Source organism: Marmota flaviventris, chromosome 4 (genome assembly GCF_047511675.1).
Source record: "Marmota flaviventris isolate mMarFla1 chromosome 4, mMarFla1.hap1, whole genome shotgun sequence".
Lineage (NCBI taxonomy): Eukaryota > Metazoa > Chordata > Mammalia > Rodentia > Sciuridae > Marmota > Marmota flaviventris.
The window spans coordinates 131595709-131605656 of NC_092501.1; the positions used below are offsets into that span (position 1 = coordinate 131595709).

General features: G+C 42.1%; 2 protein-coding genes across 4 annotated transcripts in view; one reads left to right on the forward strand and one right to left on the reverse strand.

The window, feature by feature from the left end:
* Atp7b (ATPase copper transporting beta) overlaps window positions 1–1510 on the reverse strand; it is a 76725-nt gene extending 75215 nt beyond the window's left edge. For both annotated transcript variants that reach the window (XM_027928949.3, XM_071611521.1), the window contains exons 1-2: window positions 1173–1510; window positions 791–896 (exon numbers count right to left, since the gene is read on the reverse strand). In XM_027928949.3, coding sequence (XP_027784750.3) covers window positions 791–841 — 51 coding nt within the window. In that variant the 5' untranslated portion in view covers window positions 842–896; window positions 1173–1510. The remainder of the gene's footprint in view (window positions 1–790; window positions 897–1172) is intronic.
* A 259-nt stretch (window positions 1511–1769) lies between these two features.
* The window catches only part of Alg11 (ALG11 alpha-1,2-mannosyltransferase), a 39906-nt gene continuing 31727 nt past the window's right edge, over window positions 1770–9948 (forward strand). For both annotated transcript variants that reach the window (XM_071611522.1, XM_027928915.3), the window contains exons 1-3: window positions 1770–1851; window positions 4309–4539; window positions 6294–7225. In XM_071611522.1, the coding sequence (XP_071467623.1) occupies window positions 1808–1851; window positions 4309–4539; window positions 6294–7225 (1207 nt within the window). In that variant the 5' untranslated portion in view covers window positions 1770–1807. The remainder of the gene's footprint in view (window positions 1852–4308; window positions 4540–6293; window positions 7226–9948) is intronic.

A 9948-nucleotide genomic window follows, 5' to 3' on the forward strand; every position in this document is an offset into this window, starting at 1 on the left:
GCAACCTACTCTTTGGTCCAGCAATCTAGGCTTTTGTGTCTATCCTAAAGAAATACTCAAGAGTCAGCATTAGTTCAAGTATAAAGATCATGTCCACTTGCACATGCGAATGTGTGTGTGTGTGTGTGTGTGTGTGTGTGAGAGAGAGAGAGAGAGAGAGAGAGAGGGAGAGAGAGAAGCAACCAGAATGTCCACCTGTAAGAGAGCAACAAACAACGATGCACCTACCCTGTGCAGAGGCTAAATGAAGACAGACACTTCATAAAACAATCTCCAAAATATTGGGGAAAAAAAGTTGGAGAATACACAGCATTTGATTTTCATTTAGGTAAACAAAATATTTTAAAATAACACACACAGAAACCTACCACACTGAACGCATTACTTACATAAACTAAAATGAATTCAAAATAGCTGCATTTAAAAAAAATCCCAGGACTTGAATATAAAGAGATTATATAACATAAAGAGATTCAGGCATTGGACTGTGACTAACTTCCCCAGGTAACTAATTTTGAACTATTAGGGCAAATCCACGCTCATTTTACTTCTCAGGCATCAGACCCCTTAACAGCATAGATTAACAGAAACGTGCTGGGTTTGCAACGTTCTCTAACACCTGTGGACAGCACGCCCTTTCTACACAGTGCTTTCCTCCCAAACCACGACCCCGCTAGCGCTGGGCTCTGGAGAGCGCTTGCTCTTCCTGGGCACCCAGAGGACAGAGGCACTGGAGGAAGAAAGCTCTCCAGGTAGATGTGTGCACACGTTGTCGGAGAAGGAAACTTACTTTCCGACTAGCCTCTTCTCTGGCTGTAATCTGTCTCTCCTGCTCAGGCATCACCCCCCGCAGACACCAATTTCTTCTCAGATCCGGCCCCGAGCCCAAAGGTCACCTGGTTAGGGAAGGGCGAGAAGAGCCTGTTAAAATCCAGGAGGAAGAGGAGTGGGTGTGAGGGCTTCAGTCCGGCTCGACTCTAAGGAAACCGTCTCTTCGCTTTGAATCAGGGGATCCGCAACACCAAAACTGTAGGTTAAAATTGAGCGCCGCCGTGTCCCTAACTTGGGAGCGCAGGGATAAGAGCGCGTGGGGAGCGTGGGCCTCCGACCTTCACTCACACCCAAGCCCGCACCGCAGGGCGAAGACCTGTCCTGACTCCCTCCTAAACTACCTCGGACCGATGCACTCAGCACTAGGTCTTCAGATCTGCGCCTGTGCTGGAGATGAAGGGCTGGCGAGTGGTGCAGTCCCGGGCCAGAGATGCAGATGCCCCGGGTTCGCCCAAGGCCTGGGGGACGGTTCGTCCTGGCGGGGTGTCGGATCAGCTCCGCTCAGCCCCCTCTCCAACTCCGCGCCTGGCTCCTGGGCTCCGCGGATCTCAAATGCAGCAATCGCTACGGGAATGGACTCTGCACTCGGAAGATTGATCCGTGAGCTGCAAGGGCCTCCCATTTGGTCGCCAACCGGCCGCTGGTTTGGGACTGAGGGCAGGGGCGCCCCGGCAGGGGCTTCCAGTGGGGGAGGGGCCGAGGACCTGAGCGCCGGCTGTCCGTCAAAGGCCACGCCCCCACAGCCCACCTCCCACTACGGTGCCGCCCATGGGGGCCGGACCCGTTTGCGCCACGCCAAAATCTCGTTTACTCCTCGGCCATTCTATTGGCTAAAAGGCCGTGGGAAGCTGCTACCGGTAGCCAATTGCAATGCACAATTGGCCCGCGAGGGCCAGAGGAGCGCCTCAAGGTTCCTCAGTAGCCAATAGGGAAGAGAAACGGCCAAGCGCTTCCTGAGTTCGGGGGTCGGCTGAAGATGGCGGCCTCCAAAGGGGGTTGGTGCTTGTGCGAGTTGTTGAGGTGAGGAGCGGGTGCTGTGAGCTCGAAGGGCTACTTGTCGGGTGGTGACACTTGGCTATCCAGTGCCGCTAACGTTTGCGGGAGAAGGGCCACCCGTGTCATGGATGTAGGCTAATTTCCTAGGACTTAGGGTATTTTCTCAGGCCAGTGAGCGGTTTTCCCCTCCCTGTGGGGTCTCTCAGGTTGGAGCAGACTGAGTCTAAAGACTCAGTTTACCGCAGTTTTTTCGCCTGTGTCCTTGTGGCTGAGGGGCATTCCTTCCCTGTTTCAACTTTTTCTTTCTTTTTGCAATCCAATAACTCTGTCATGGTACTTATATGTGCATTACTAATTTTCCCTTATGATTGAGCCGTGAGTGATTTTCCAATCTATCATGTTTCTCTCTTAGTTAAAGAAATCAATTTCCCTCCACTCCGTTTCTGTCTCCCCCCAATTTTGGTACTGAGAATTGAACCCAGGGACGCTTTGCCATCCGTTGATTTAGTGTCTCTGTTGTAAAAATACTTATATGAAAATATTACCCTTATTGTAATACACATTATCGTTTCTCCCAAAGAAAAGTTAGGAAATAGAAAAGTAAAGGAATGCTACCATCTGGTGATAAACACTCTTAATATTTTGGTGAGAAAACACTTTTCTCCACCTTTGTTATGATATTGTGATATAGTAAATGCCTTACTCTGCACTGATTAAACTGAAGACCTACGGTATGCTACTACCTAGTCAGGTTGAATATTTATAATTAACACAATATATACCTGAATAGCAGTATGTGCATATTCTCAACAAAACTCTGGTATTTCTTCTTCATTTTTGTCCTACTTCAAGTTCTATAATTATTTAAAACATTCTGAATGGGAAAGTATATTCTCAGAACTTTCATGTTACCTACCTGCCTTATAAATGTCTGCTAAATGAGTGACTCACTATTGATTACAGCCACCTTTTTTTAAGCCTTTTGTCTAAATATGGGCAAACATTATTTAGTACTACATATTTTAATTATATGTAAATCCTAAAATGAATAATTCTAATGTGCAAGTACTGTATGATGTTTAATAAATTTATTTATAGAAACTGTAAGTGTATCTTTGAAACTAATATACTCAAAGGACTGGCTTAATTTTAATTATTAGCATGATTCTGAGTCTGATTTAAGTTAAATGGTTCAATTTGAAAGGCCTATATGTAAAACTGAACCATTTGAAGGAATTGTCATAAAAAAAAAAAATCTTTAGATTCTCTGAGTCGTTTACATTATAAGTAAAACAGCCTTTTGAAAGCTCTTCTTAGGGAAGCAGACTGTCCTATATAGAGTTGCTTTTGTGAACTCATACATTCCAACTCATATATTCTTAAAGTGACAAGTAAGATTTGTCATTATTTAAAATTTAATCATTTAAGGTGGTAGTTCAAAGTGTGGTTCATAGATCCATACAGATTCAAGATTCTTTCAGTAAGTCTTCAAGGTCAAAATTGTTTTTGTAATAATGTTAAAATAGCAATTGCTTTTTTCAGTATGTTGACATTTATACTGATGGTACAAAAGTAAGTGAGTAAAACTGCCCTAGTACAAATCAAGGCAGTGAATGCCAAACTGTAGTAGTTAGTCCTTGTGTTTTTTAGCACTTGCAAAACCCAGTTTTAATTAGGAATATCAGTGATGAACTGAGAGCCATGGCACATGCCTATAATCCCAGGAACTCAAGAGGCTGAAGCAGGAGGATTACAGGTTTGAGGCCAGCAATTTGGTAAGGCCTTAAGCAATTTAGCAAGACCCTGTCTCAAAATAAAAAGTTAGAAAAAAGTCTGGGATCCAACTCTGTGGAAAAGTGCCCTTGGGTTAAATACTAGTACCAAAGAAAAAGAAAAAAAAAATCTTTGATTAAATAGTAAAAGTTATGAATTTTGTTAAATCATAACCCTTGAATACATATATCTTTAATATTGTATATAACAAAATGGGGGGTGGGGGGACACATAAAGCACTTCTGTACTGCTATATGGTGGCTATCTCAAGGAAAATCAGTTTGTTACATAATCATCTAAGCTGAATGCTGAATTAGACACTTTATGGGAGACCATTTTTACTTGAAAGACGGACGGATAAACTACCAAGTCACAATGCTACAAAATGGAGAAGTAAAAGATCCACTGAATCCTGGGTTCAAATAATCCTCCTACCTCAGCCTCTTGAGTAAGGTGGGACCCCAGATTCAGGCCTCTTGGCCTGCCTAGAATTTTCAAAAAACAAAAAAGTAGGAGGGGTAGGTCTTGGGTAGAATGTCTGAGATCCTAGGTTGAATCTCCAGCACCATAAAAGTATTTCAAGTATTTTGTTAGCAGGCTTGCAAACTACAAAAATTTTCTTTGCTACCAATACATAAAGTAAATATGTAAAATTTTTTTTAAAATATGGGCATCAGATGAATTTTCACCTTTTCCTTCTTATTTCAGGTTGTTTTATTCATTATTCTTCCCTGGGCTAATTGTATGTGGAGCTTTATGTATATGTTTGATTATTGTCCTTTGGGGACTCAGATTACTGCTACAGAGAAAGAAAAAGTCAGTGTCAGCCAGCAAAAATGGGAAAAATCCAACAGTGATTGCATTTTTTCATCCATACTGCAATGCTGGTGGAGGAGGGGAAAGAGTTCTATGGTGTGCCTTGAGAACCCTGCAGAAAAAGTAAGTATTCATCATGTTTAGCAAATTTTCTATATTGTTGCCATTTCTAGAAAAAAATATTACTCAGAAATTCCTTTCTCCTGTACCTTATTCACAGCCAGGAATTTCTTTTTTAAACTGTTCTTTAATATTAGAGAATTTTTCTCTCATTTGCTCACTTGCTTCATACAGTCCTGTTGAATTTTAAACCAGTGCCCCCAACGTGCCTATGGTCCCAGCTACTGTAGAGGCTGAAGTGGGAAGATTGCTTGAGCCCAGAAGTTGGAGGCTGGCCTGGACAATGTAGACCTTGTCTCAAAAAAAATCTAAGCCAGGAACAATGGCATATGCCTGTAATCCCAGCAATTTGGGAGACTGAGGCAAAAGGATCACAAGTTTGAGACCCTAAGCAGTCTAGTGAGACCCTGTCTCAAAATAAAAAATAAAAAGGGCAGGAATGTAGCTCAGTGGTAAGGCACCCCTGAGTTCAATCCTTAGTACCCAAAAATGTACCTAGCTTTAAAAACATGTTTGCATTTCCCAGAAACACTTTGATCCTATATGAGGACATGTTTTTTAAATTTTAATTTATGTTTATGAGTATTTTATTAATATTTCACTACTATTTTTATATTGAGAATGTTGTCAAAATGAGTTGTTGTATTTTATTTGCACTGTCAGGGATTGAACTCAGGGCATCACACATAATAGACAAGTACTCTACCTCTGAGCTATACCCTTACTCTGTTAAAATAAAATGTTTTAATATTTCCTTAAAAAATAGAAATTTCTCATTAAACCCTTAATAGAAGAAAGAGCAAAGAGCTAGAAGACAGAGTGTCTTAGTCTAATTGGGCAGCTGCATGCAAATATTTTAGACTGAGTAATTTATAAAGAACAGAAATATATTGCTCACGGTTCTGGGAGCTGGGAAGTCCAGGATCAAAGTACCAATAGCTCTAGTGTCTATGGAGAGCTCACTCTGCCTCATAGATGGCTGCTTCTTGCTGCATCCTCATGTGGCAGAATGGAAAATGGGTTCCTTTAGGCCTTCTTTAAAAAGGCCCTTGGAGGGCTGGAGTTGTGGCTCAGGTGTAGAGTACTTGCCTAGCATGTGTGAGGGCCTGGGTTCAATTCTCAGCACCATATATACATAAATAAAATAAAGGTCCATTTACAACTAAAAATTATTTAACAACCAAAAAAAAGGCACTTGAGGGTGGAAGTAAAGTGTGTGCTTAGCATGCACAAGACTCTGGGTTTAATACCCAGCACCAATAAATGGAGAAATAAAGGCATTAATCTCATTATGAGGCCCCCTCCTTTTTAGGGAGGTAGCAGTACTGGGTATCAAACCCTGAACCTTGTACATGCCAGTACCAGAGAGAAAAAAAAAAAAAAAGTATCTTTGGTGAAACAATAAAAGTTGTGAATTTTGTTAATTCAGAATCCTTGAGTAACTCTGCCACTGAGTTCCATCCCCAGCAGCCCCTTCCTCTTAATATCATTATATCGAGGAGTCATTTTCAACACATGAATTTGGAGGGGACGCAAATATTCAAACCATAGCACATGTTCTTATTTGAAGAACCAGCATTTTAGTCTTTGGGCAGTAGACAACTCAGGAAAGGGTATAGTCAGCAGTTCAAATGCAATGAATGAAAAACAGTGGAAAGCATTTTTTAGTATCAAAATAAGCTTAAGATTATAAGAAAACTTTTTGCTTGATTTGACCCTAAATAAATGACATTCTTAACAATTATATTCTATTCTAGGTATCCTAAAGCAGTATATGTTGTTTATACTGGTGATGTTAATGTCAGTGGTCAACAGATACTAGAAGGTGCTTTCAGAAGATTTAACATCAGGTTAACTTGCCCAGTGCAATTTGTTTTCTTAAAGAAACGCTACCTTGTGGAAGATTCACAGTATCCTCACTTCACACTGCTTGGCCAAAGTCTAGGATCCATTTTTCTTGGCTGGGAAGCTCTGATGCAGTGTGTTCCTGATGTTTACATTGATTCAATGGGCTATGCCTTCACACTCCCTCTGTTTAAGTATATAGGGGGTTGCCGAGTTGGAAGCTATGTTCATTATCCCACTATCAGCACTGACATGCTCTCTGTAGTGAAGAATCAAAATGTTGGATTTAATAATGCAACCTTCATTACCAAGAATCCTTTTCTCAGCAAAGTAAAGCTGATCTACTACTATTTGTTTGCTTTTATTTATGGACTTGTTGGTTCTTGCAGTGATGTAGTCATGGTCAATTCTTCTTGGACACTAAACCATATTCTCTCACTGTGGAAGGTTGGGAATTGCACTAATATTGTTTATCCGCCTTGCGATGTGCAGACATTTCTGGATATTCCCTTACATGAGAAAAAAATGACCCCAGGACATATATTGGTTTCCATTGGCCAATTCAGGCCTGAAAAAAATCACCCTTTGCAAATCAAAGCTTTTGCAAAATTGCTGGATAAGAAAGTAGCTGAGTCACCTTCTTCACTTAAACTTGTCCTCATTGGAGGTTGTCGTAACAAAGATGATGAACTTAGAGTAAACCAACTGAGAAGACTGTCTGAGGATTTAGGAGTTCAAGAACATGTGGAATTTAAAATAAACATTCCATTTGATGAGTTAAAGAATTATTTGTCTGGAGCAACAATTGGTCTGCATACTATGTGGAATGAGCATTTTGGAATTGGTAAGTTTGTCTTTTAAACAACTTATTTGGTGCCACTTACTATGCAGGTAACTGTGTTGAGGTTTTTAGAAGTATGATCTAGTTTAATCTTCTCCAGAACCCTATTTGATAGGTATTATTATTATTCCTGTTTACAGATGAGGAAACCCAGGTGCAGAGGTTTAGAAACTGCTAAATTCAGTCACATAGGAAGTGGTAGGGCCTGGATTCTCACCCAGATAGCTACTGCTCTTTTCTTTCCCCATCTAAACTCACCTACCTACAGACTTCTAGACCCTACCCTAATCCTGTTAACAACCAAATTAGAAACTGGACAGGGCCCTCTGGACAGGTATTTCAATATAGCTGCCTGGTAATTCTGTTGTACATCAAAACCTTAGACCCTCTGTTTCCAGATGGATTCTCATAGTAATTCTTTGTGTCTTTTATTGATTCTACACTCATTATTGAAATGGCCTCTCCTCATTTGCTGCCATATCCCATCCTAAGTATTCCATTTAAATCTCCTTGCCCTTTATTGTTTCTTGTTTATTCTAGCACAGATTGCTACCTCTATGCTGACTTCATGTTAAGCACACCACTTGAGTGTAAGACCAAGTACTGCTTTGTGCCTAATTTGGTTTAGCATATTTTTTTCAAGTGCCTACCTTGTACCTCACAAAACTGTTAAGGGAAAAATAGGACAACATGCAAGTGAAGTTTCTTATACCAAAATCATAATTTAATTTTTTATACGTTGTTTTAAATCCCTAGTTAGTAGCACAATACTAAACTGAGAAATTCAGCAGGAACTTGTTGACATAACCTTATTCACAGGGTCTGGCTTCCTGTGCTTCCTTTCACTTATAATCTGTGCCAGGTATACTCTGGTGGGTGCTAAGAATATTACCAAAAAACACCTAACACACTCATAGGAGCAGAGAGAATGGTAGCCAAAAAAAAGTGCTGTGACACCCAAGCTGGGGCCTGGACAATAATTAGAAGTTGCGCAGCCCAAAGGGGAGCATATCCAGCAAAGGCAGCAACACTGCAACAAGAGTGACAGCAGGAGCATCACCAGGCACATTCAAGGGACTAAGAGTCCAACCTAGCCCAGCGTGAAGGGGACCCGGCAGGACAGCAGAGGTAATCTGGGCCAGGTCAAACCATTGGGAAAGGATTGAAGAATATTTTGTGGGGAGGAGGCAGTACTGGGGATGAGACTTAAGGCCTCATATGCTAGTTCAGTGCTCTACCACAAGCTCCCCAGCCCAGAATGGAAGCATTTCAAGTACCGCATTTAAAAGCTTCTGTTTCTTAAAGCCCACTATGGCTGCAGTGTGGGGAGTGTGGGAAGGATGAGGGCGAGCAGGAAGCTGAGCTGGGCTACTACAGCAACCCAGGCAGCGGGTCTGGCCATCTGAATTTGGTAGGCAAGCCTACTTGAGAGAGATTCTGAGGGAGTACTGGACTGGGTGGTTAGCTGAATATGTTAAATGAGGGAGCAGGCAGACTCAAATGACTTCCTGGGCTTGGGCAACTGTGGGGATGGTGTTGGCTTTCCCTGCAGGGAACCCAGGAGCAGGTCACTTGGTAAGCCAAGTCTCCAGTGGGTGGGGTTTGAGTCAGCTATGGGACATGTAAGTCCTTGTACCCTGTAGGTCATTGTAGATATGGGCCTGTAGGCGACGCGAGACCTGTGTGGAAGTGTGGAGTGAGGGGTCGTCCTTATCCAGGTGGTTATTGAAGCCTTGCAGATGTGGGTAAAGTGTGCAAGAAGAGCCTCTCAGCCAAGTGCTGTGAACAGGAGCAGTTAAGGAGTGGGCAGAAGAGGGGCCAGCAAAAAGGAGAATATGAGTTGGGGGAAACAGGCAGAGTGCAATGCTTTGGAGCCCATGGAAGACAGTGTTTCAGGAAGAAGGGAAAGAGCAACAGAGTCCCATGCTGCCTAGATGCTGGGAAAGGTAAGAAAGTCATTGTGCACCTGGGACAGACTAGTTTCAGGGGAGAAGGGGAAGCAAAAGCCATATTGTGCTAAGTTGAGCATTAGTTAAAGGTGAGCAAGTGGAGTTCATGCAGACCACACTTCAGTTTATCTGTGAAGGAAGGTGAAAGAGATCAATAACTAGGGAAAATGTGTCTCAAGAAAACTTTGTGTGCCTTCCCTGAGACCCAGGTGCTCATTCCTGACTCTGCTTCCGCCCTTATTTAACACATGCAGCTACCATCCTGTTTTTATGATTTCCAACTAACTTAAATGCTCATAGAGAAGGACCAGGAGAGCCAGATATGATGATGTATGCCTATAATTCCCATGAGTGAGGCACAGCAACTTAGCAAGGTCCTAAACAACTTAATGAGACCCAGTCTCAAAAACTAAAAAAATGTTCTGGGAATGAAGTTCATTGAAAAGTACCCCGGGTTTGGATTTACTCCCCAGTACAAAGAAAAAGAGGAAGAGGTGGAAGATCATGAAGGGAAAGAGGTGAATTGATTAGATTTAGGTCTATGAGAAAGGGTGAAAGGAAGTTTGCTGCCCTTCAACAACCTATGAGGTGCTGAATGCCGCTCTGCAGGGACTTCACAGCTGTAGAAGAAGCAGTTAGAACGACTGAGCTTCTTTCCTGTGCACCTGGGATGATACCAGCTCTGTGCCATCCTTCAGGAGTGATCACTTAAATCATTTTCTGAAGGGCTTCTCTCCAAGAATATAGCTAAAAAACAGCTACCTGGGGTACTTTATA